Raw genomic sequence first — 26387 nt, 5'->3', positions numbered from 1 at the left:
GAAGGCCTGAAGCTCTAGCTGGTTGTAACCTGTGAACTAGATTTGGAACTGTTACAAATACCTGAAAGTGTATTTGGGCCTTTTATGAGTGACGGCTTCTGAAAAGGATGCTCTACTTAGCTGAACATGCTGTGTCTGAAGATGGAGGTGGGGGGGTTAGACTGAGATGGTAAATCAAAACAAAACCCTAGGGGAGCAGGTGCAGACAGGGTCTGAAACACAAGGCAGTAGAAATGCTGAAACCAGTTTTTCCCCTGGAGTTTGTAAAGATGCAGCTAACCAACTAACCTGTTCTAGAAGCGTCACTGGATGTGATCTATCCTTTCTGGGTCTGGGTAATAGCGAATTATCACGGTTTGAGGCTGTGACCTATAAAATGCATTGTGAATGTCTGTTTTTAAGATTGACTCCTGGGCCTGAGGAGGGATTCTTGCAAGTGCTAATTGCTAGGAGATGTACATCTGTGTGGTTGTCTCTTGCTTTTCCCTTGCTCCTTCCTCAAAAGCAGTGCTCCACTTAGGCTGTGGTTAGGTGTGTAGGGCTTGTGACTGCTTGCCATCCCTAACTGTTCCCCAGTTAATACCACCGTTGCCTCATGGTTTCAAAAAGGGTTTCTTGGGTTTGTGTTGTGTGTTTTGTTTTTTTTTTTTTTTTTTTAGTGTTGCTGAACAAGGACTGTGATTTAATTTGCAGAAAAGACCTGTCCATTTCAAAAAGGTACCTGTAGATGCAACTTGGAAAAAAAAATTATGTAAAAACTAATCAATAAAGAAACTTAAATCTGTTTGGCTTTCTTTGTCTAATTAGCAAAACTGCCCAAGTCTTCATCACTTCTGTTTGACTTGAAGTGAAAGGAGCAGGTCAGCAGGTGATGAAGAAGAGCTGACAGTGTCCCGTCCTGGTGAGGTGATCACTAACTCTCTCTGCTACGGGACTGTGTTTTCCAGGTGCTAGGTAAGCTCACGTCTTGACCCAAAAGAAGAGGTTCTGGAGCGCAGAGGCTAGCTCTGCCTGGGAGCCACTTTGGGCGAGGGCTGAGGCCGCCCCGAGCGCCGGGGGGCGGGCAGGTGAGCCGGGCCGGGGCGGGCTCCGCTCCAGCGCCCTGGCTCCGGGGGGCTCCCGCGGCCGCCACCGCCCACCGCTCCCTGTCGTTCACCCGTGGCTCCGCCTCCCGGCGCGCATGAATGGCTGCGCCGCCGCCCCGCCCCCTCCGTCCGTGCCTTTTAAACGCGCCGAGGGCCGCCTGCAGACAGCCGCCCTGCTCGCGGACGCCTCTGCGCCGTCGTTCGCGCTTCCGGGTTCTTCTATTGGCTCGGAGGGTTGTCCCTCACGGCTCGTGACGCGCTACGCGACGTGACGTAGCCCACCACCCAGGAAGCTCCGCCTATTTAGTCTCAACTCGGCTCTTGCGGGGAAAAACAATTTCAAGATGGCGGCGGCGCGGATAACAATGGGGAGTCGGGGGTTCGGGCCGGCCCGTGCTTGAGAGCGGCGGCTGCCGGGCCGCGCCGCGCCGGGGGCGGAGCGGAGCGGGCTCTGGCCGGGCCTCGGCGGGCAGCAGCCGCCGGGTAGGGCTGAGGGGGGGAGAGCGAAGCGGCACCGGCCTCGGGGGAGAAGGAGGAAGTGGGGCGGGGGGAGCGGAGCGGGCGCCGGGCCGGGCCGGGGGGAGGAACCGGGGCGGGGGCGAGCCCGGCGGGGAGCCCAGGTAAGGCCCGCGGGAGGGGGAGGAGCGGCGGAGGCTGGGGAAGGCCCGAGGTGGGGAGCCCCCGCCATGGCGGGGGCTGATGTGAGGAGCCGGTGATCGGCGGTGGTCGCCCCCCTCTCTCTCCGGTCCATGGTGCTGCCCCCTTGTCCCATGGCGGAGTTCGTGGTGCCGCGGCACAGCGCGGTGATGGAGCGGCTCCGCCGGCGCATCGAGCTCTGCCGGCGGCACCACAGCGCCTGCGAGTCCCGCTACCAGGCCGTGTCCCCGGAGCGCCTGGAGCTGGAACGCCAGCAGACATTCGCCCTGCACCAGCGCTGCCTGCAGGCCAAGGCCAAGCGGGCCGGCAAGCACCGGCAGCCGCCTCCGGCACCGCCGCCGCCCGCGCCCCCTCCGCCGGCCGCCGCCGTCGCGGGAAGCGCCGACAGGACCGGAGCCAACGGCCTGGACGCCGAGGCGGCCAGTGGCGAGCAGCACGGCCGCAACAGCACGTTGATCGCGGTAAGGGGCCGGCCCGTTCCCGGTCGGGGGCCGGGGTGGTTGGGGCCGTGGGGGGAGCTGGCGGTCGGCGTGGTTGTGCCCGGCTGGCAGCGTGACCTCTGCTGTGGAGCTGGCACCGTGTGGAGAAGGGAAGACGAGCTCTCACGGCGGGTGTGATGGCTTGTGGTGGGAGGGCTGAGGTTGGTGTTGCTTCGAGAAGTACTCGTGTCTGCTCTGTTACAACTTTGCAGCTGATAAGGTCTGTTTTATTTTTCTCTCGTCACCTTTGCATGCTGGAAGAGTACACAAAAACTGCTGCCTGTTGAGGCAGGAATAGAGGGTGGCCTTCTGTGATGGTTACAGTCATCCAGAGTAGCATTCTGTGAATTATATTTCTGGCTAATTCACCTAAAACGTCCCTGCAGAAACTCTCAGGGGAGCATTAATACTGCGGTGGCTTTGGATTTTTTGTTTGCTTGCTTATGTCTTTGGTTTAGGCTGTCAGGGTTTAGTGGATTCACTTGATAAGGATGTGCTCATTACCGTGGGGGAATTTTTAAGACAAATAACATGTCTATTAATTCTGGTACATATTGGAAAGAATTTCAGTGGAAACGCAGCTGCTTATTTGCTACTCTAGTGGGTGTGAACACTATGGGAATCTCACTCCACCCACTAAAAACTAGCTTAGCTCAAAATCTTAATGTTTCTCTGGCTTCTCTAGCATTTCTGGTTGTCAGGATATATTCATACAGCCCTGTTTGTATATCAAGATAGCTATTGCTTAACTTATTCTGAGCCCTTTAAATATACTGCTATGTACTAATGTGTCAGTAATGTAGGTTAGTAGGGTAACCTCTTAAATGTTGCCTGTCTTAATACATGTCTTTCTTAAAACCAGGTATTTCTAAATGGTGGCCTGCATGAAAATGATACAGTACTGTTCTGAGTGCCTTTAAAAGGGGATACTGGATTAACCTGAGACATTTCCAGGTTAACATAGAGATTAAATCATATTTTTAAGATGGTATGTGTGTTTGATCAGGTTAGAAGCAAATCCTTTGCTGTCTTGGACTTCATTTAGTTACAGTTTTTAAAATGGAATCATGATAGAGCTTACTGTATACTTGGGTATAACTGGGCATGATGTGAAATAGTGAAACATGGGGCACATCGATGGCAGCTCTAATGTAACTAGCACTAGGCAGGATGTGTGCAGTTTGTAGTATTTACAAGATGAACTGAAAATGTTATTCAGCTGAGTTGTTTCTACTCTTTCTAATATACATATGAGAATCTAGGTTGTACTGACTTTTCTGAAGACTAAGGTACTTGTGACACAGTTAGAGCACGTCAGATGGTTGTTAAAGAAGAGTCTTTGAGAGGAAACCTTGTGCATTCCTGATGGTGATTCTGTAAAACTTTCCAGGTAGCTGTTGTTTAGTACACTGATCTTGAATGTAAACTTGTGTCAGAACAAAAATGACTCAAACTCATATTTTATTATCTACAGACTTGGTTGGATTTCTATTTATTTCCTGTCTGGGCTCTAAGGCTTTTTGCATATGGGGCTCTATCCATTAATAATGTGTATTTTTGTTACACACAGAGCTCTTTAGCACGTCAAATCCTGTTGCTTAAACTGCCACCGCATGTCTTCATGTTGATCTTCTAAAAGAAAGATGTCTTTGATTCATTGCTGTTGTTTCTTTTAAGTTGCTTTGGATGTGGATTTGATCTAATTAGCAGCCATTATAATGAGGACTCTCAACAGCAGTGAGGTTCTGAAATACACTGCACATCTGGGGAAGCCCTTCTTGTACAGGAAGCTGCTGCCAGTGGCCAATTTACACAACATAAGAGGGTTTTAGTGTATGAATGACTCTTCCTCATGCTGGCCTGCTGTTTCCTTCCTAGGATACATGACTGTAAGCTTAATTGTAGCTGCTGATTCATCACCTCGTAACTAGGGTATAAAGTTTGTTTGCTTAGTAATTCAAGTTTTGGTGAAAAAAACCCAAAACAACAAAACCCCTCTGCTGCTAATTTAATTCCTTTGGTGTAAAAGGTACCTCTCTAGGTTGGTATTTTCCCTCTAGCAGCCATGTAGCTGTTATCAAGACTAAGTGTGTGCTTTGTGTGGGAAGGACATGGGTTTGGTTTACAATATTCAATAAAGTTTGGATGAACACCAAAATTACCTTGTTTTAAAATATCCTGGACGCATTCCTTTCAAAAGAATGCTGCTAGATCAGTGAAACATGCATCATTTCAGCTGTCACTGCTGTTACAATCCAGAGTTTTCCATGAAGCTGCATATGAATCTTCTCTTGGAAACTGGTTCTTTGTGTTGAAAGTTAGTGAAACATTTATTTTGATCCTTGAAAGAGAAAGCAACTCGCGTAAATGTAAACTGTTTGTGATCTAGCATCTGAGGGCTTCTGGTAGAAGGACGTGAAGCTGCACTGCCACAAGTGTGAACAATGGACAATGCGTGCACTCCCAGATGCTGCACTTCAGAGCATCTTCTGCAAATGCAGAATAGTCATGGGGAACAGGATAGCACTGTCACTTCCCTATTAATGTCTTGTATGATTTTTTTTTTTCATGTGACCAAATTCATATATTTTCTCTTCCATTAGTCTTTTCTCTGTTTTAGATCCTGAAGCTGGATGGATCCTGTTTACAAGCAGAAGCAAGGGGCAGATTCATCCTTTATTTTCTTGCTAAGCAGCTCTAAAATTTGAGCCACAGAAACCAAGAGAATGCAGTATTGATACAGAAATACCTTGGATGATTTGTGCGCCATGTAGGCCTGTCCTTCATTTGAGGAGAAAGATGAAAAACATATTAGCTTCCTATTTCTTAAAATTTTGAGACCATTATTTAATAGGAAATTCAAATGTTGAAATTTACTTCGTATTTCTGTTAAGATGACATTATTAAGCCTATGTTCAAAGTACAAGATGCTTAGTGTTTGGATAATGTATTGTCCCTTGTGTTAATCTTACATTTTTGAGAAACAGGGAAGTTAGGAAGAGAAAGGACCTGTCCCCTAGCACATTTTTGCCTCTTTGCCAGGTCCTGATTTGAGAAAGTTCATTCTAATACACTGTTTAAATTCTCTGCAGTAGAAAGGCTGGCTTCCTTGTATCTCTCTGATAGGCTATAACATAACGTATCACTGAGCTGAACAGAAAGTGTTTTCTTGACACAGGAATGAGAATGGCAAGATGTGGATTTTCATCTCCACTCCTTATTTTATGATGTGGTCTCTTGGAAGAAGACCTGCTCCCTGTTTCTTACTGTTTTTTTTTCCCCCCACCTGAGAGCAGTTGTTGTGTAGATGGCTTGCTTTGTCTAGGACTGCCACAAAACCACAAACAGTGTTTCTGGAATGGGCAGAGAAGGCCTAGTTGGTGGCCTGTCTTGGGAATGCTTTGTGTTAAAGCTGAAGAGCAGACCAGCATTTATTTGTGAGCGATAGAAGTTTTTATGTTAGTAATAGGTAAGTTCTAATTTAAGCAAAGGTACTAAGTAAAAAGTTTAAAAAGAAATTTAAGTATAAGGAGAGCAATGCAATGTTTCTTGGTTGAAAAGACCTAAAATAATAGATTAAAGGCAATAGATTGCCTGGATTGTACTGACAAGCATTAATAGCATTCCACTAATGAAGCTCAGGCTGGTACACTAACAATTCAGAAGACCTCATTTTTGTGTAAGCTGTGGTATAGGGGTGTTAAATTGTGAAATTATGTTTTACCACAAAAATAGCAAATTATTTCCACATTATTTATATGTAACTATAATTCAGTGTCCTACCACCATTGTTTGTTTTTGCTGACAAGTCTGATAGTTTGTTGCCCAACAACTCAGGCAGGTTTTTCTTTGTCTCCTTGTATTCTATGTGAGGTATTGTTGTATGTTTGAAACATTTCCTTTACTAGATTAGTTAGATATGCAGTGATGCTTCCTAAATTGTAAGGATCTGGGAGTGACTGATATGCTGCTGCTGTTTAAGTTCAAGTGAGGTGGAGAATCCGGCATTGCAACTGAAAGCACAGCAGTTTTTTTTGATTCAGCAGAACAATTCCTGTAGCAGAAGCTGCCCCTTGTGACTAATGCAGGCTTGGCTTATTTATAGACGTGCGTATCCATAGCCCTTCTTCACTCCAGCAGGCAGTCGCCCAAATACAAAAGTCTTCTGGAATGAAAGTAAAAGTCAAAATTAGTCCAGCAGTTTGGTTCTGACAACACAGTGAATGCAGGAACACGTTGGGTAATAAAATGCTTTCCTTGCAGGGGGAGTGTAACTTTGGAAACTGTGAGTAGATGCACAGCAATTGGGAAGTTCTTACTATGTCATATTGTCAAAATGTTATGTTTTCTATCCAAAATTCATACACTACAATTTCTGATATTTGCATTGTTGTTCCAGCTTAAGAGGTTGTAATCTTTGTTGCTTCTGTCCTTGGCCAGGCAGGAGAGGAGAACCTGTGTCTATAGAGGACCTACTGTAAGCTCTGGTTCATCTGTGCTGCAATACTGCCACTTCCATGGCAGAAAAATGGATATATTCTGTTTTGGTTTCCCCTTCTAGGCAAGAATGCTGGTATCTAGCTAGGAGGCATATTGGAACTAGATTTTTATTATGTTTCTAGAGTAAAATAGCATTTCTTCTTTGAAAATGGACAGCATTAAATTTCTCTTGCTCGTATTTCATGACAAATCCTTGTAGACATAACTTAATTCTGAGACTGAAATGTTAAACTTATTCCAAATACAATACAAAAAATTAAAGCTCTGTTGAATCCTGTAAGAATATTTTAATCTCTGTAACAGATGCTTTAAAAAAACTAAACAAGAACATTATATGCAGCCTAAAAGGCACAGTATAAGAACCAGATTTTTTAAAAGTTTTGTTTCTGCCATGTTCAGTAGGTATTTTTTCAGAAAAAATGAGACTTGCATACAGTTTCTCTTTTTTATATCTATACATATTTACTGTCTTCAGTTACAGGACTCAAAGTATAACAAATTATTGGATTTTCACAAAAGGAGTTTAGTTGACTGTCCTCAGTTTAAAAATTCTGCATTGTGAAGGATTTCTTGCTTTCAAGCGAACAATGTGAACTAAACTTTCGTGCTTGTTAAGTTCTAACGCATTGAAATGTCATTGGTTTCAGATTATTATCTAAAACTAGTTTCAGGTATTGAGTGTTTCACATTGATGTTTTGATTCCTGGAATAATCTTTCTCTCTTTTCAAAAATAAATAAAAAAAACCCCAAAACACAAAAAAACCCCAACTTTGTGCCACTGTTTTGATCAGCGATTCATGCCCCTTTCCCACCAAGGCAGTAAGAGAGCACTGCACTGGACTCTGAAGTTTTGAACTCTGCCAGTGCTAAGTTTTAAAGCTTTTCCGGTTGATTCTTGTTGGGCTTCCGTGATAGTTTGTGGACGGCTTTTATGAAGTCTGCCGACTTGTCCCTGCAGTAAGATCACAGTATGGCTGAGCACCATTGTGGTAAAACTGGTGGGTTTAAGACAGAGATTGAATATAGCTTATCAAAATCATTTGTGTGCTGTCTGTTTTCTGATGGAAGCCGTGTAATTTGACTAGACATGCATCTGTCTCTGGCATTGTGGTCCTGTGTCCTAGTCAAGTATAGTGTGTATATACTGTGAATTATATGATCAGAGTCTGCTTGTGTTGGACATCCCTTTTGTTGTGATGGATGACACCTGGGTTTTATCAGTTTGTGTTCCTCACATGAGGAATCCACACTTATGGCCTGACTTACATGTGTGCTCCTGCCAAATAAGTGTGTTTATTGCCATGTTGAGGACTGTCTATTTTGCTGACGTGAATAAAATGCAGCTCTGATGATGTGATGTGGAGGAGGTGCAGCCTATGGTGCTTTGGTGGCTCTTTGTATGTATTATCTTGGGCCAAAGGACTGAGGCCTGCTTACATCCTGTTCTTTGCACTCTTCCTATATTGGTTTAAATACTTCGGATAAATGTTTTTGGTGTAATGCTTTTAGCCAAAGCTAAATAGCAGAGATCTTGGAGATTCATCTTTTGTTGGGAAGTTGAGTAGGCTGAGAAAATGGGAATACATTTCTATATCTGATCTTGTGACAATGGAGAGGATTGGCTCCTGTATTATAAAATTGATTGATTGTGCTAAGGCAACCTTGGACAGCATATCAGAGGGCCACTGTGCCTTACAGAATGATAGTGGACAAAAAAATTAAAGCTAAAGGGATTTTCTTAGTGAGTAGCAAGCTATGCTTTACTTTGTCAGTGTTTCTCTTTTTTGAGTTTTGGCAGAAGAGAACAGGTTTTTCTTGCCTTGAGAACTCTGTTGGAGCAGTTTGATATGTAGATAGCTTGCAGTCTGACTTGTATCTCACATGTTCCTTCTTATTTTTTCCCCCAAAACCAGACTACTTGGGTAGACGCAGATAAATTGGGGAAGAACTGAATTTAATATTTCTCTTTCTGTTAGGAAATCAAGACCTGAGGTAATATGTAAGAAGTGTATATAAGAAAGGAATTTCACAGGAGAAAGTTGCATTATTTGCAGAGTAGTTATATGAATGTATTTTGGTGTGAGAATTTCAGGTTCTATTACTCAAAATTAAACATGAGTAAATAGAAGGTATCAGGATATATTTCTAATGTCAGAGGAGAAGGAACCTGTAAATTTTGCCTCCCACAAATTTTTATAGCATTGTCTTTTCTTGAGAGAGGAATGGAGGTAGAAAACGGAATGCTGTTACTAGGTTAGTTTTAAGCTGGTTAGCCAGCCGTATTGTAGATAGCTAACTACAGTAGCATAAATCTCAGTGTAGACTTACTGCCACGATATCCAAGTACACTTTTGACTCTTTTTAGGGTGAAAAGTGAGCCAGGATGCAAGTGCAGTTGGTGATTACCTTCTAAAACTCAGAAGTTGTATCCTGCTTACAAACTGGGCCCAATCTTTTCTGATATGGATAGAAGATAAATAGATTTTCTTTCATATGTGTCTATTGTCTGTCGTGTACGGGTATGATATCTTTCAAATAATCTTAGATTTAGCTGAGGTGGAGCAAGGCTGGAAGCAGTCACCCCCAAATTTTACTTTGTTAGTGAATTTTATTAAAGTTATTTTTTCTTTAATCTCCTTTTTTGACAAAGGAATCTAGTTTTAGGTGAAAGGAGGACTTTGTCTAGAGCTACTGAAGTCAAGATGTCACCAAGAATCAGATATCTGAGCATTATACTGCTAAAACCCATATAGATGTGAAAGCTCCTACATGTTTTTATTGATGGAAAGAGCCTGCGATGGGTATTAGGGGTCTGTAACTTTTTCTAGACTACAGTAAGTGTGGCTTATAAGTATGGACTATTTAATCTTAGACTAGTTAGCTGCATATATTGCAAATGGTGTAGTACAGTAGCAAAGAACTTAGGACAGATTAGCTTCTGGAATATTTGTCCAGCAAGCCAGGTGGGTTTTGCAACCTGTGAAGAGCTGTGTGCAATTACAGCTATAATGCTACCAAAATCCTAGTTGCCTTGAGTTGTCTATATGAACTATAATTACAGCAGTGACCTCAATGGGCACGTACTCTGTTTTAATATAGAAATTTGCTTCAACTATGAGAAGAGTATGTTCAGTGTACAAAACTAAGTTATTACTTGTATGTCAGTTTTCAGGGAGTGTGTTTTTCCCTAATGGTTTAGAATTAAGGAGGATCCATTCCCAAACATTGAGTGATTGACTCATCATATGACCTTGGGCAAGTTACTTATCCACCTTGAGCTTCGGTTTTCCCAGTTGGAGTATTAAGTAAACAATGGGTAACTTGCTGAAAGCCAAATGTTGTGATTGAGTTGAGGCTTCCTTGCTTTCTGTTGTTTTGCCTTTTTACAAAAAAGTAAATTTCCATTATTCTTTCAAGGCAGCGTTTGAAAAATTCACTCTAGATCTGCTACTCCAAGCTGTAGACCTAGTGTTCAAATTAAGAGAATTCAAGTTCCAATCTCTTCTCCAAATGTACACCTCACATTGTCCTACTAGGTCTTCTGCTGATCTCGCTACTCTGCTGCTATTTCTGTGAACCATCTACACGATCATAGTCTCCTGGGAAGCTGCAGTCTGTCCCTCAGATAAAAATAAGATTTTGCTGCTACCTATGCAAGCATTAAACAAATAGTGTTTTTTTCTGAAGATCAGCTAACTGTAGACTGTTTTTAAAAAAAATTACAACAATTAACTGTGAACCAGTTCTTTTGTCCTTAAATCAAAGAATGCTGTTGCCCAGGCAAGTGCTGTAAAATTCTTCTGATAATTTGTGCTGGCTCTACATACAACCTCTTGCTTGAGTGATGAAATCTTGAGGTTTCCCCTGTTCGCTCTTGGATGAGGCAGTTTTCCCCAAGGGTTAGTGGACTGCATTGCGGAGACTGCAAGTAATAATAAAATAAGCATACTTGTCTTGAGGTTTAATGAGCTGCTTTTGTGCCATCTGAGAGAACTGTTGTTCAGTGAACCATGCTTCAGATGGGTGGCTTTTTGTGGGGATTCTCCTCGTGCGCTCTGCTGAGATGTACAAAGGCGTCTCATACAGGTCAGGGGAGCTGATGTGAGCTTTCCCTCTTCAAATGCACAGCTCTGTTTGAGCAGTGTCTCTGCTCTACAGGTTTGTCTGTGTTGGTGTAGCGTTCCAGCATAAGCAAAGCACAACTTTTTTTACAGAATGCACCTGAGGGAAGGAGAAGTTTACAGTCATCTTTGATGTGTGCACGAATTCTGTTTTCAGATGTTTTTGAGGTCAATGGAAAGAACTTTATATTTGAAAGAATGCTGCCAGGAAGGAGAAGTTGGACAGACTCTCCGACTCTGGTTGTAAAACTGTTGCTGTACCCTCTGGTCGCTTCTAGGTGGCACTACAAGAAAAATAATGTGTGCATTCACTAGCTATGAGAAGCCAACTGTTGAGCTGGTTGTGGCTCTGGTAGTCATACAGCAGAGAGGAGCAGCTGGCAAATACTCTAGGAGAAAGGAGGAAAGGAATAAACTTACCCTGCTGTGATAGAATTGACTGAACTCTGAACTGCATTTTACATAAGTGTGAAACAGTGGTCGCTTAGTGACAAGCTGGTTTTGCTTTAGTGCCAAAAATGTGATTGTGTACAAAATTTATATACATAATTCTCCAAAAATTATAATCATAAGAGAAATGGTTCTCTTTTTCTCTAAATATTTAAGTGTGAGACTGCTTTATAGAGCAGTCTTACAGAACAATTATACTGTGTGTACATGGGCCAAATAAAATACAGGTTTTCATTATCATCTAAAATTTGAATCTTAACATTCTTCGATATTTTTTCATTTTGAATAGGAAGAATCATAATATATTCCAGTTCACAGCCATTTTTCAACTTTTTGTTGGTGTCAAAGTATATGACAGCTTTTGGTTTTGTTTGAAGGAGGGGCTCTGTTTGATATGGTACATATTTTTGAAAGTTTGCCCTAAGAGATTATAGTAAGGAAATAATCTCATGTGATGACTTGTAAAACAAATCTTATCAAAGCAAAAATGGAACCTTTATTTTTTTTTTTAAGTCTTTTTTTCCTAAAATGTTTTATTCAGAGCTAGACAATGTTCTGGTAAGAAATAAAAATCCCAATCATGAAACATAAAACTAAATAACTAAAACCTTCCTTTTTTTCAGCAGCTCCATGAGACTGTGAAAAGAAAGCTTGATAGTGCTGCTTCCCCTCAGAATGGAGACCAGCAGAATGGCTATGGTGATGTATTTTCTGTGTCCAAGAAACTGCGTCGTGATGATAGTCTTGCTGGAGTGGGTGGTTCTTCCAATGGAATACCCCCAGTGTCTCCACTCCATCATCTTGACAAGAAATCTGGGAGTGGAGATACCTTACAACTTAATGGAAAACATCCGATAGGGCTAGATGGCATCAGCAAGAAGTGTCTTCCAGATTCCAGCTTGCAAATGAATGGAGGTGGTGATGCTGATGACTCGTTTCCTCTAAGTTTGAACAAAGAACTGAAGCAGGAGCCTGTAGATGATCTTCCATGTATGATTGCTGGAGCAGGGGGTTCTATATCTCAGAATAACTTGATGCCTGATCTTAATCTTAACGAGCAAGAATGGAAGGAACTTATTGAGGAGCTTAATAGATCAGTGCCTGATGAAGACATGAAGGATCTCTTTAATGAAGACTTTGAAGAGAAAAAAGATGCAGATTCTTCAAATTCAGCTGCACAGACTCCGTTGCCTCAAGATATTAACATAAAGACTGAGTTTTCCCCAGCACCCTTTGAACAGGAACAAATGGGATCTCCCCAGGTGAGATCCACTTCATCAGGTCCAGCATTTATCGGTGCTGCTTCTGTACCTGTAAGTGCTGCTTCTCCAGCGGTTGGTAGTTCTCAGGCTATGTTTCAGCCTTCCAGTCAGTCAATGACTGAAAATCCTAATCAGCCCATGATGCAGGCATCAAACCACTCTCAGAACGTCCAGAGGCCTCTCCCCAATGTGTTGTTACCTGGGAAGGGCACAGGAGGCGCCAAAGAAATGTCTTCTGCTCATCAACTTCAGCAGATTGCTGCCAAGCAGAAGAGAGACCAGATGTTACAGAACCAGCAGCAAGCTTCACAAGTCCACCAAACAAATCAGATGTCTACATGGCAACAGTCTGGGCCTTCTCATAGTCCACTGGCTGTCCCATATACCATGGAAAATCCCACCAGCCCATCGGTTTACCAGCCAGACTTCAACAATCAGAAACTCATGATGCCTAATATGGGAAATAAAAGCTCGCCGAGAGCTGGAGGCAATTACCATGTGAACATTTTGGGTCATCAGCAAAACAGCTTGAACCAGAACCCTGTGAATAGTCAAGGCTCTATGCTAGACTATGGGAACACCAAACCTCTTTCGCATTACAAAGCAGAATGTGAACAGGGGGTTACAGTGCCTGGTCAGAACAAGACTCCCATGTTGGCATATATACAACAGCGTCAGCAGCCACCGCTGTCTCACGTGAGTGATGACCAAAATGGAATGATCCTGTTGAAACCCAAGTCTGGAAACATTGCCTACCGACTACCGCACAGTCAGGTGAATGTTCTGTTTTTTGTTACCTTTGTTTAGTAGCAGATTTAAGGTTTTGCAAGAGGGTGTTGGATAGGTAAGGCTAGAGTACAGATTACTTGGGATTGTTTCAAAAAAGTTGCCGCATGATTTTAAAGAAGAAAATGGTAATATGCAACAATCTGAGTCAAGAATCAAGAACTCTGTTTTCCACTGGGGACAGTTTTTAACACTTGGTTCTAGGTCATGTGGTAATGTGTGATTTCCAGCTTAATATACTTTGTGGGCAACAAATTATGTCACGCTTCATAGAAGCTTCTACTTACAAAGATAAATAGATGCTTTGTGAACTTTTGCCTAAAATAACTCATGTAAAACTGTAAACAGTGTTCTCAAAGAAGCTTTGATTTCTTTACCTTCTTTTTAGTCCCTACTTGTGTCAGAGTTGGCTTACTATAAAAAGACATGCTGCTTTTTTGAAGAGAGATGGAAGTGGGGTCTGCATTCCTGATTTCTTGGGTGTTCCTTGGGGCTTTTCAAATCTAACAATTTGTTACTGATTAAGTCTCTGGGGATTGGGGAAGCATGGGGTAGGAGAGAAATATATCTTTAAGAATGACTAATAGTAATGTTTGTCTGTTTGAAACAATATGCTTCAGGTTTTCCTGTAAAGGAAAATTCCAGATGGTGCTTCTTTGCCTTATATATAACTGATACTACAGATATGCTGCAGGTGAAAATTTATGTAGTGGATGGAGGTATAGACTCATTGGGATGCTGTAACATGTGTCTGCAATGCTCATACTAAAGGCCTTGTTGAGAAAAAAGGTCTTTGTTATAAGGATTAAAGCTCCTCTAGCAAAAGCTGTTGGAGATCCAACTCTAGTAATATGTTCCCAAAACAAACCAAAAAACTTGTGAAAAAGATCTGATTAGTCTGTGATAAAGACCACACTGATAGACAAATAAAAATCTGAGATCAATGTGTGCTTCATAAGGCACAAAAAAAATTAATCTCTTTAAAAGCTAGCAGAAGTAACAATTTAACAACATTTTGATGGAAAAAGAAGGGGAAGGGTAGAGATGATTGTGTAGGTCACATCTCCCCCTCACTGAAAACATGAGGTGACATTGCATCTACACTGCCACGCTTGCACTGAGTTAACAGAAATACTGATGAACGCTTCTGGAGAATTTCTCAAAAGCTTGCATATAGAACAACTTAGCACAGCATTACCTATATTTGGCTCGTGATTTCTTATGAAGCTGCAGAGAGTAAGAACCAACAGCTGAACCAGCTAGCTGAATTCTAAACTTGAAAGTAATATTTGTTTGTGTAATTAGAGATGAGGCTGAACTGTGCTTAAAAATTATAAAAATTGTCAAATTTCAAATGGATTTGCCAGTACAGAGGACAGTATCAGATCTTGAATGACAATAGTTCCATGTTATTTTTGCTTATCCCAAGTTCCAATCTCAAAAAAAAAAAAAAAAGCAGACTTATGAAAAATTAATACTAGCAGGCTTATCTGTAGTAGTATTTTTCTCTGTGGAATATGGTGATGGTTGGATTGCTGGAAAAATGCATTAAGACTCATTTTGATCAGTGATAGCTGTCTTCCCCTTCACCTGCAAATAGTAAATACTCTGATACTGAAAAAAGCAACTTTGGGAGGGGAGGCATAAACACTTGATGAATTAAATATTGACCGAAGAGGCAGGATTTAAGTAAATGTTTTGTATAACGAAAATTTAAAATGCAGGGTTTGAAAAGCTGCTACCGAAGTTAACTGAAGCTGGTGTGTTTGAATTGCTGTTTGTAACTGGTGCCATTCCTCTGGCTGAGCAGAAGCACACAGAGCTATACTCACCTGCTTGAGATGGACTTTGGGAAGTACTTTGAGACTGAAGTTAAAGCCTGACTTCCTGACTGTTGTGGAGCTTCTGACCTTAACTCCGAATAGTCACTTCTGTGTCTGGCACTTTGTAAATGGGTTTTTAGCTGTCTTTAATTACTGGAAACTGTATCACACTTGCCTTCTCTGTTAGAAGGTTCACAAGTAAAGAAGCTATTGGATAAAGATGGCAAAATATAAGGAACTGATCTCATTTCCATTAAATAGTGTAAATGTACAAATAAGCACTAATTGACAATTTCTGGTTTTGACATGTGTTATGATTCCCTCCCCTGTGTAGACTTTGTTTGTAAAGTCTCTCTTCCTTATCCTGTAAAATGATAAAAATAATACAAATCATGGTCATCACCATGAAAGTGCCTTTTCCTCATCTGTGTAACTACATACAGTTTCTAAATTCTGGAGGGATAACCTCTTTCTGAAACTTATGTCATTTTTCTCTATATTCTGCAGGATCAAAACCCTTCTCCTAATGTTCCTCGCGTTCCCGTTTCTGTCCCGGGCCCTGGCGTGGGTGCCCAGGCTCCCAATGCCTCCATGGCAGCTAACCACAGCAACCCACCTTATCTCAGCAATCAGCAGCAAGCAGCAGTGATGAAGCAACACCAAATGCTGATGGACCAGCAGAAGCAGAGGGAGCAGCAACAAAAGCACTTGCTCATGGAGCAACAGAAGCAGCAATTCCTAATGGAGCAGAGACAGCAACATCTTCTGGCTGAGCAGGTGAGAAGGGCCAGCAGTCTTTTTTTTGTTTGCACTGATTTGCTTTGGACTAAAACAACATTTGAGATCTTTTTGAATAGTTGTCACATTACAAAATGAGGAATGTAAACTGCAAGGTGCTCTGATATCGTAAGTATAATTGCTGTTTTATGTTTCTATAAAAGTAACCCAAACACTTGATAGCACTTGATTCCTGAGGTTTATTTTTTCTGTTGTTACAAGGCACTGTGGTGAATGAAAAGAATAAAACAGGTAGAATTGAGTAGTGTGAAAATGCAAGACAATATGTATGTGGAGAGAAGGTATCATACCAGCAATGGTGTAATTCTGTGTGAAAGAAGAAAGGCGAATGAAATCAGAGCAAAAATAAAAGATAAGGTTGGCATACTGTTGATGTGCTCTGTAGAGCTTTAAAAATGGAAGCAATGACCAAGGGACTCTGTAAGCTCAGAGCTTCTACCTTTCTTCCCTGTGAGATCCACAGCAGTTCACGTTTCAAATTTTAAAACATCTTTCACTTGTTTATTTAGGGAAAATGATTAGGCATCTGCATCCAACTTGCATTTTATCATGCCAAAATAATTTAACTCTGCTGTCCGTAACACTGCAGAAAGCTGCATTAGCCTCTCTTAGGGCAATGGGCTCCTTGTGTGAACCTTTCTAAGCTTTAAAACTTCTGCAAGTCTTTCAGCTGGGAATCAGCCCAAAGGGCCTTATTCCCATCATCAGTGCTTTTCTTCTGTATTTTTAAAAAAGTGCATGCAGGCATGTTCCAGGCACTGGCACTGCACATACAGAGAAATTATCAGTATCTGGTATGGAGGAAGGGGAAGATGACTTTTTCAAAGATGGTTTGTGAGGCCCTGGGAGAACCTGCTATTCAGATTTTCTGGAAAAAATGTAATGATCTGTACTGCTGAAAAGTGTTGTCTTTGAGGATAATGGGAGAAAAAAACCAAAACAGTGGTTTAATGAAATTAATAAAGTGAACTGCATTTATCCCTGAGAATTAAAAAAAAAATAAAAATTAAATGCTCTGGAGTCCTTCAACTAATAACAGTTGAGAATGTGTAATCTTAATTTTCAGCACTGTTAAAAGGTGATAAATCTCAATGTTCTCAGCTTTAAAGTTGAGAATTGTTATCCTGGAAGATAGGATTTTCGCTGTAATAATAGTTTGGAAAATAGAGATGGTGAGAGAAGGTCAGGTAATGGTTGTGTGTGTGTGGACAGCTTAACTTTTATTGCAGCAGGTCTCCATCAGAAGCTTTAGTTAAGAAAGAAGGAAATTATAGAGTCTCCTCTGAACTGAAAATGTGAAATCTTGGTTGGGGAGCACATTTTCAGGGGAAGAGGGTAGTAGAATCTGCAGTATTGTGGAGCTATGGCTGTGCCAAGTCCTAGCTAGTGGCTTTTTTGATCGCTTAAAGACTTGTGTTAAAATTGAGGACTAGATTGAGGTGACAGAAAAGCCCCTTCAGTTCTTGACCCAGTGTAGATAAAAACTAAAGAATATGTTTGGCAATGTTTTATAGAAAATTGTATGAACATTGGTAAAGATATTTGATATTTCGGTAAAAACACAATTTGGGCTAAGGGAATGCTGTGGTGGAAATATTGCTTATGTTGATAAATATGCTATCAAAGACTGAAGACAAAGAATGCCCAAATCTTCAATAAAATAATATTTTCTATATGATTTCTGTGATCTATAAACTTATTTAGAATCATAGAATCATTAAGGTTGGAAAAGACCCTTAAGATCGAGTCCAACCGTTAACCTCTCACTGCCAAGTCCACCACTAAACCATGTCCTCAAGCACCACGTCTACCCGGCTTTTAAAGACCTCCAGGGATGGGGACTCCACCACTTCCCTGGGCAGCCTGTGCCAGGGCCTGACAACCCTTTTGGTGAAGAAGTTTTTCCTAACATCCAATCTAAACTTCCCCTGGCGCAGCTTGAGGCCGTTTCCTCTCGTCTTATCACTTGTTACTAGGGAAAAGAGACCAACTCCCACCTCACCACAGCCTCCTTTCAGGCAGTTGTAGAGAGCAATAAGGTCTCCCCTCAGCCTCCTCTTCTCCAGGCTAAACAACCCCAGCTCCCTCAGCCGCTCCTCGTAAGACTTGTTCTCTAGACCCTTCACCAGCCTCGTTGCCCTCCTCTGGACACGCTCCAGCACCTCCATGTCCTTCTTGTAGTGAGGGGCCCAAAACTGAACACAGTACGCGAGGTGCGGCCTCACCAGTGCCAGGTACAGGGGGACGATCACTTCCCTGGTCCTGCTGGCCACACTATTCCTGATACAAGCCAGGATGCCATTGGCCTTCTTGGCCACTTGGGCACACTGCTGGCTCATGTTCAGCTGGCTGTCAACCAACACCCCCAGGTCCTTTTCTGCCAGGCAGCTCTCCAGCCACTCCTCCCCCAGCCTGTAGCGTTGCATGGGGTGGTTGTGACCGAAGTGCAGGACCCGGCACTTGGCCTTGTTGAACGTCACACAGTTGGCCCTGGCCCAACGATCCAGCCTGTCCAGGTCCCTCTGCAGGGCCTTCCTACCCTCCAGCAGATCGACACTTCCACCCAACTTGGTGTCATCTGCAAACTTACTGAGGGTGCACTGAATCCCCTCATCCAGATCATCAATGAAGATGTTGAACAGGACCAGCCCCAATACTGAGCCCTGGGGAGCACCACTCGTGACCGGCCGCCAACTGGATTTGACTCCATTCACCACCACTCTCTGGGCTCGGCTGTCCAGCCAGTTTTTAACCCAGCGTAGAGTGCACCCATCCAAGCCGTGTGCAGCCAGCTTCTCCAGTAGAATGCTGTGGGAGACAGTGTCAAAGGCCTTACTAAAGTCCAAGTAGACAACATCCACAACCTTCCCGTCATCCACTAAGCGGGTCACCTTGTCATAGAAGGAGACCAGGTTAGTGAAGCAGGACCTCCCTTTCATAAACCCATGCTGGCTGAGCCTGATCCCCCGATTGTCCTGCACGTGCCGTGTAATGGCACTCAAGGTGATCTGATTTAAATAAATCCAATACTTTTTAGTAAATTATTCAGTTTTTGATGTCTTGTATGTTAATACCAAATGGCAAAAATTACTAATTGTTACTCTCCCAAAATGTTAACAAACAGGTACTCTTTGAAAGAAGGTAGGGAGAAAGGAAATATGGGGTGTTGGCATCCTGCTTGTACTTTTGCACCACGGCTGCATGGCAATTATTAGAGCTCTTAGAACTGTGGCCCAGTAGGTTTCCTTAGCTATGTAATGGACCTAACACGTCAGACCTCTCTGAACTGTGGGGTGATATATTAACAGGGTGATAAGTAGCATATCTCAAACAGTGTTGAAATATTTTTTTTCCCCCCTACCTATTTACTGCTGCTTAGACAGCACATGTTGCTGTAGTAAATATCAGTATTATGAAAATATTTTATTCCTGTCCTAGTTATGGTAACTACAACTAACTTCTACATCTTGCATCTCTGTATAGTGATACTGGGACTCTGATCCCAAATAAGGAGCGGCTTTGCTTTGGAGCTGAACAGGCTTGGATATTGCATTTGCCACACTTCTTGTCCTTGTGCTGCCCAGTCAAGTGAGATCCTGTTAGCATGCTAATTTGATATTTATTTCTTTGGAGACACATGATACTGGATGTAGTTTTACAAAAAGATTTCTGAATTGGTTGATCTCTATTTTGCAGGAGAATTACGGTTTGAGGTAGCTTCAGTGCTGTTCCTTGCCACTCTAAAGCTTTTGTTTCTTTGCATTTGGTATTCTGCATTTTTTTTATACACCCTCCCTCACGCCCCTCACCCTGAGCCAGGTTCTGCAGCTCTTGGTTTCTCTCAGAACTATAGCATCTCTCCTTGGCTTCTGTGGTCAGCCTCTTTCAGGTTTGACTGGTCCTGCAAGTAGCAGGTCCTTTCTGTCAAGCAGCCTGCCCTCTTCATTCCTCTGCATGTCTCAACAGCTTCTTAGCTGTAGACGTTTCAAAAGGATGGCAGTAATGTGTATCTGCCTATTTGTTACATTGCACTAGTCTCTATTTGTTACATTGCATTAGTCTCAATAAGTTTAAAGGCTTATTGCTTGTGTCTTTACCCCAGTACTCTTGGAAAGGAATTTCTGTCCCCTTCTGTGCCCTGTGCAACTTTAGATAAGTAGGTAGTTGTGCATTGTATCACTACTTAATTATCTCAGAATTTCAGTCTGGTTGAAGATATCTGTGGAAGAAGAGCCAGAAATGCTATGCCTGATATGTTTCATATTGTAAAAGCAGCCTGTTGGCTGTTTACGCTGTCAGGATCTCTGAGTGTATTGCTAGTGCATGTACATACACTCTTGACATTCCCCTCAAGGCTTTAAATTTCATTTTCCCCAAAAGTTTCCTAATAGAAAATGTGCTTATTTTATTTTTCAAATGTTTTTATCATAACTTTATGGGTTTATAGGTATGGGTTGAATGTGCTTTTAAAGAGGCAAGGTTATTTTGAATCATTAGCAGGGTTTGTTTCAAGTGATTGGTGCATTGTTAAAAAAAATGGTTTTGAAAAGTGGTAACAAAATTTGTATAGCTTCTGTTATAAACTTAGTTCTGCAGTTTTCCATAATTGTCTAGGAAAAACTGTGCTATATAAGGGTTTGTGTATAGTTTTTTCATTTTGGAAAACAAGGACTAGAAAATATTTACGTGTTCATCTTTTACTTTTCTGTGTAACATTGTTGATATTTATAACTTGTACTTTAAAGAGGTCTAAAATAAATAGATCTGGGGGTAAAGAGCAAAGAAGTGTGTGATTATTTTTTTTCATACACACTCGCTTTTGCTCTTTTTATACCTGTTAGTGTCTTTAGAGTATTGCTAAAAATGCCTGTTGATTATGTTACTGATTAAAAGACTAACATCTCAGATTTTCAATGTTTTAAAGGCTTCACTCTGCAATGTGTGCTGTTGTCCTGTTGTCTCCGAGTTCCTAGTCTTGCCACTCATCAGATTAAACTGACTGTGTTTGAACCTTGAGAACAAAGGTCTGAAGTGACTTTAAGGCTGCAGAAGCCCCTTTAATTACCAGCTCCGCATGCAGATAGCTTGCTTTTATCCAAGATAGTCACCCCTGGAAAAAGCTTAACTGGTTTCCTAATTGTCTTGCATTGGACCTTTTCTAGGAGAAACAGCGGCAGCAGCAAGAGCAACAGCTGCAGCGGCATCTGACTCGACCACCTCCCCAGTATCAGGATCAACCGCAGAATCTGTACCAGCAACAGGTTGGACAGTTCACAGGTAAATAAACATGGCAATTGAAATAATGGAAGAAGAAGAAATATCAGGAGTAAAAAAAATAAGGTGTCTTCAAATTTCCTGGATTGGATAGCTTTTAATTAATTTATTACAACATCTTTCCACGTCACGGTGCCTTAAAACTTTTAGACCTATACTCTGATTCAGTTGCAAATTAACAACTTCCCCTGTCCCAAATATCTGGGACAACTTAAGCTTCTGATTCTTAATATTGCTTTGAAAATGGGTAAAAATCTTAAATACCTTCATTATTCTAAAGGCCTTTTTATACTACCGTTTCACTTTACAGGTTGTAAATTCTCCTTAAATTTCATATATTCAGATTCAGGCTTTTTTTCTGAAGCCTAACATTACTACTGCTTGTATCTATCACAGGCCCCCATAAAAGAATATAAGTGATGTATTATTTCTCTCATCTACTAGGATGAGTTTAAAATTCTCTAATATTCTTATCTCTGCTACCTTTAGAAGGGAATGCAATTTGAATTCTCCTCATTACATGTCAGTGTCCTACATGATTTTTTTTTTTTGTAGGAGAAGCAGCTTGGTATGTCTTCAGTGTATTAACACTGATAAATAAATGATGATGTTACCATTAAGCTGGAATAGCTTTATGAATGTTGAAGAACTAGATAACAGTAAAAACATATCTTCTTGCCTGAAAAATCCTTACTTAACAGGGCATCAAGAAACCACTTGTCTTTTTTCATAAACTTAGAGTACAAAAATGCGCTTATTACCTTTGTTTTGTTTCCTTACTCTCTATGTTGCCACAGAAGTAAATACTGAAGGGAAAAGATGCAAATAGAAATGCGATACCCTCATTCTGACAGTGTTCGTGACTGCAAAGTGTCTAGTAGAGCTATGACTGGGTTTTGTTACTTAGCTGAAAAAACTTGATACCAATACAAAAGGATTGTGTGTTAACACAGTGATCAGTAGCATCCTTCAAATATTGCATTGAAACTTTTTTTTTTTTTTTCTCCTGCCACTTTTCTACAGAAATACAGTAGTATACCTGTTAGAGTATGTTTTGCTGTAACGGACATCAGTATTATTAAAACTGTTTGTTTTGATTGTAACTATTTTTTGCATCTTAAATCCTGGTATGTGTGCTACCGCTTCACCATAGTGTTCCAGTAAGACTCTTCCCCCACACATCCACGCCCCCTCCAGTAACATAGGAGTTTTTATGGTGTACTTTGTTGATAATTAATTCATTATAATTTGAATTATATTTCAATATATTTGAATAAAATTATATTTGAATAAAAACTGAATTAATAACGATGGAGAGCCAATATTCCTCAGCTATCTTAAAATATGAAAAAATTCTGCAGCTTACTTTTTGGTTTGAAAGTAGAGAAGGTACTAGTGTAGGTAGGTTTCCCTTCGTTGACTGTAAGAAGTGGGGAGGGATTATATGCATTACACTTCACTGTGCTTTTGTATTCTTTTTTTTTTTTGCTTTAAGTAGGGGGCTGTTTCTTCTACAGGAAGAAACTTTTTTACTCAGAACTTACGAGAACAAAGGACTCTTTTTTTGGTTTGCTGAGAAGACTTACTTTTGCAAATTATCTTGCTTGCTTATCAGCATTGCATATTAACATAGTGAGTATTTTATTGTGGAAATCCAAAAGATACTTGACCAAAAATTTCTGAAAGTTATGTAAAATAGAAGAAATTTCTGGAATTGGGAAAACACAGGGCTGGAAACACTACAGCTGTACAATAAGAGATACACAGTGTATGCACGGACTAACTGACAACGTGCGTGTGCAGTAAGTGGTACTTTTTAACAGCCCAGCAATTGTGTATGCACTTTGAAGTATGTGTGTATACCTTTGTTCACAAAGAAGTATCGGAGTCCTGCCTTTAAAGTCTAATTTTTTTTTTAAATTGATGATGCTGAACTCTTAGAAGTGGTATTCAGATTTTCTAGGACATTGGCATATCTGTGTTTGAGATCAAGGTGGAGGTGCTAACTGGAGCAACAGTTGACACTCTTTAATTAAAGTACTGCTGTCTGTGTGTTGGTCGCATAGGGTGGTTTATACAAATGCAGCTGCACCTCCGTTCTGGATTATAATGTCTACAAGCCTAGCTTGGCTCTGGTTGAACATTTTGTACATTTATATGTACAAAATATTTCTGTGTATTTCAGGGTCATCGTCAGCCATGCCTGGCGTCAGTAATTTAGGACAGTCCAGCTCCAGTAGTCCACGGATGTTTCCTCAGACCCAGAACATGATTCAGATGGGACCTGGACACAGTTCTGTTCCTCCACTCCAGTCGGCTTCCAGTCAGCAGGATCGGGGGGTAACTCAGTATACCAATATGCAAAACATTCAGCGAGGGGGATTATACAACTTGGCGTCTGGTATGACACAGATGGTTCCCCAGCATGCAACACAAAGTGCCAATGGACAGCCACCAATGCAGAGACAAGGCAGCTTGGGCCAGGGTGCTGCAGTACCTGCTGGGTATGGGCAGAATACCTTAGCAAACTCAAGTATTTCTCAGCAGCACAATAAAGGTGCACTGAATCCAACCTTATCTAAGCCACAGATGGCAAGAGTACCGGCTGCTATGGGGGCTCAAAATCCATCTTGGCAACACCAAGGTATTCCTAATATTAACAACCAGACACAAGCGAACAGTGGCTTAGGACCATTTACTGCCAGCTCTTCTTTCCACATGCAGCAAACTCATCTAAAGATGGCCAACCAACAGTTTGCCCAAGGAATGCCTCAGGTAAGCCTAAGCACCAGCAGACCGATGACCTCTATGAATGCTGCTGTCTCTGGGCAGATGTTGTCGTCATCTCTAGGTGCGCAGCAGCGGACAAACCCACCTACACAACAGCAGGTACCCTCACAGCAAGTCTTGCCTGGCATGAACCAGACTGTTCCAGATCTGAATGCTTTCAACCAGAATCCAAATCAGCAAATGCCCAACAGAGGTAATCTGCACTGTAGTCAAGGGTACCCTGTGAGGACAACCAGTCAAGAGCTGCCTTTTGCCTACAGCAGCCAGTCGGGCAACAATGGACTTCAGAATTTAACTGGTGACACAGATCTGATAGACTCTTTGCTGAAAAACAGGACTTCAGAGGAGTGGATGAATGATTTGGATGAGTTGTTAGGAACTCATTAAAATGGGTCTGGGGGTGGGGGTTCTATTTTTTTAATTATTTCATGAAATATAAACAACACTTGGACCAAAAAACCTGTGGCATTGAGGAGACTTGCAGGCATTAGAGGTAAATGGTTGGGAAAGGGACTGGAGCTGCTTCTCAATGAGTGTTGATACATGGTAATGGCACACCAAGCAGGTCTGCAGGAACAGTGCGCTTTATCTTGCTGTCTCTAAGGAGTCGCACACTTGAACAGGTCAAAAAAAAATTGTGCGCATCCTAGCCAGCCTTTCAGAAATCTCACTTGCATTGTTCTAAAATTATTTTTTTTATTTAAAAATAAAATTCCACAGAAATACTGCAGAAAGAAAGCAAATAGTTGCACAAATTGTGTTTAGGGCTTAGTCTCCTGCAGCTATTACTTGCAATCATTATTTGTTCATAGCTTGACATGCTATTATAGTACTGTCCATCAAACTCCTGACTTTTTATTTGAGAAGAGGCTGTATGCACCTGAGTACGCTTGCAAAATGTTTTGAATTGTTTCTTTTCCCCATTGCTGAAGCATGTGCCTGTACTCTCAATAGGCAAGTGATATTTCACAGTAAATATTTCTAGATGCTGGTGATAGATGAAAGAAAGTATTAAAACCTGGCCAGTTAGTCTAGGTAGTTGTCTTAATAGTTTGTAGTCTTTTAAGCTGCAGTTTGCACTCTGTTGTAGAGAGGCACAGTTCTTGGCTTATACCTTGCTGTGTTTAAAGGGCGAATTTCTTACGGGAGAGCTTTTAAACTATAGTAGGTTTAACATGAATTGTAAAGCCATTTACTTTGCACCTGTTTCTTCATAAGTTATTTCCAAAGGTAGTTGTATTTAAATGAAGGCTTTGCTTCATGACAGCTCATCTAGTTTTCTTTATTGTAAAAAGTAAAACTAACTTTTGAGATCGGATCATTCCCTAAAGTTAGCAGTGACGCAATGAGCACAAGACTTTGTCACTTCAGGATAAAAATGAGGAAAAAAGAATTTGGCTGAGAGGTGAAAAGTCCTTATCAGCAATAATAGCACAGGCAGCCTGGGAGAACACTTGTATTAGGGTTGCTCCGATATGGAAGTCTCCTCCCTTTAAATACTTTTTTTTTTTTTTTTAATACTGGGTTACAAGTTTGATAATCTTTCTATAGACTGGTGGATTTACTTCTTTAATATCCCTTGAAGCAGATGCTGGTTCTTCAGCTCAGCCCAAGGAGACCTCTTATCCATATGTTGGGGTCAGATTCAGAAAGGACAAAAAACACAATGGGAATAGTCAGTGTTCCAAAGTCCTTACTTTCTACCAAAAAAATCCCCTATCCACCAACAAACCACCTTGCCTTAACCTTTATTTTAAAATGAAAATAAAGTTGAAAGCTTTTATTTTAAATGCACAAATACCTCTTCCCTTTTAATTCCACTTTTTGGGAAAACTTTAAACTTTCTAACCAAACCCAGAATTGTGATTTAAAAGCAATTTCCTTCAGTACAGACTGGCTTCTTCAGGAGTTTTCTGCACTGCAGAGATGTGTGAGAGAGGGTTTTTTTCCAGAGCGGGTGAAGGGAAGGATAACATTGATTTCAAAGAAGGAAAACATTTTACTGTATCTGCAGCTCCTTTATGAGACAATTTGCACTTTTAAAAACTGCTTTTTAACACTAATACTTTAACCCTTTCCAAATATGCATGGAACATGGTTTGTCCAGCACACTTACCTAGCGTGGATGAATTACGCTCTGTTGAACAGATTTGATATTGTATCATGTTGAACTGTTGGTGAAAGATGTGCGTTGATCAGTGGATCCCACCATTGAATAGTGGATAAAACTTCATGGAAGCAGACTTAATCCCTTATAGAGCTTGTGAAAAGATAACATAAAGATTGTCTTTGGGTGGGAAGACAAAGGTGTTAGTGACTTTGGTTGTTGACACTTCTGATATTTTCTAGAATAAGTAGTTG

The 26387-nt window shown here is 41.3% G+C and overlaps 1 protein-coding gene across 2 annotated transcripts; it reads left to right on the top strand.

Moving 5' to 3' along the window:
* Positions 1 to 1257: 1257 nt before the first annotated feature.
* Positions 1258 to 25835, top strand: MAML1 (mastermind like transcriptional coactivator 1). 2 transcript variants are annotated; one of them, XM_082324138.1, is made up of 5 exons: positions 1258 to 2203; positions 11920 to 13329; positions 15672 to 15941; positions 21125 to 21239; positions 23422 to 25835. In XM_082324138.1, the coding sequence occupies exons 1-5, from the start codon at positions 1835 to 1837 to the stop codon at positions 24411 to 24413; spliced, it is 3156 nt and encodes a 1051-aa protein (XP_082180264.1). In that variant the 5' UTR covers positions 1258 to 1834; the 3' UTR covers positions 24414 to 25835. The 2 variants fall into 2 exon arrangements, with proteins under 2 accessions (XP_082180264.1, XP_082180263.1); XM_082324137.1 differs by having other exon boundaries at positions 11917 to 13329.
* Positions 25836 to 26387: the final 552 nt, after the last annotated feature.

Source organism: Platalea leucorodia (assembly GCF_965183815.1).
Source record: "Platalea leucorodia genome assembly, chromosome: 11".
NCBI lineage: Eukaryota > Metazoa > Chordata > Aves > Pelecaniformes > Threskiornithidae > Platalea > Platalea leucorodia.
This window is presented reverse-complemented; position numbering and strand designations above follow the sequence as displayed.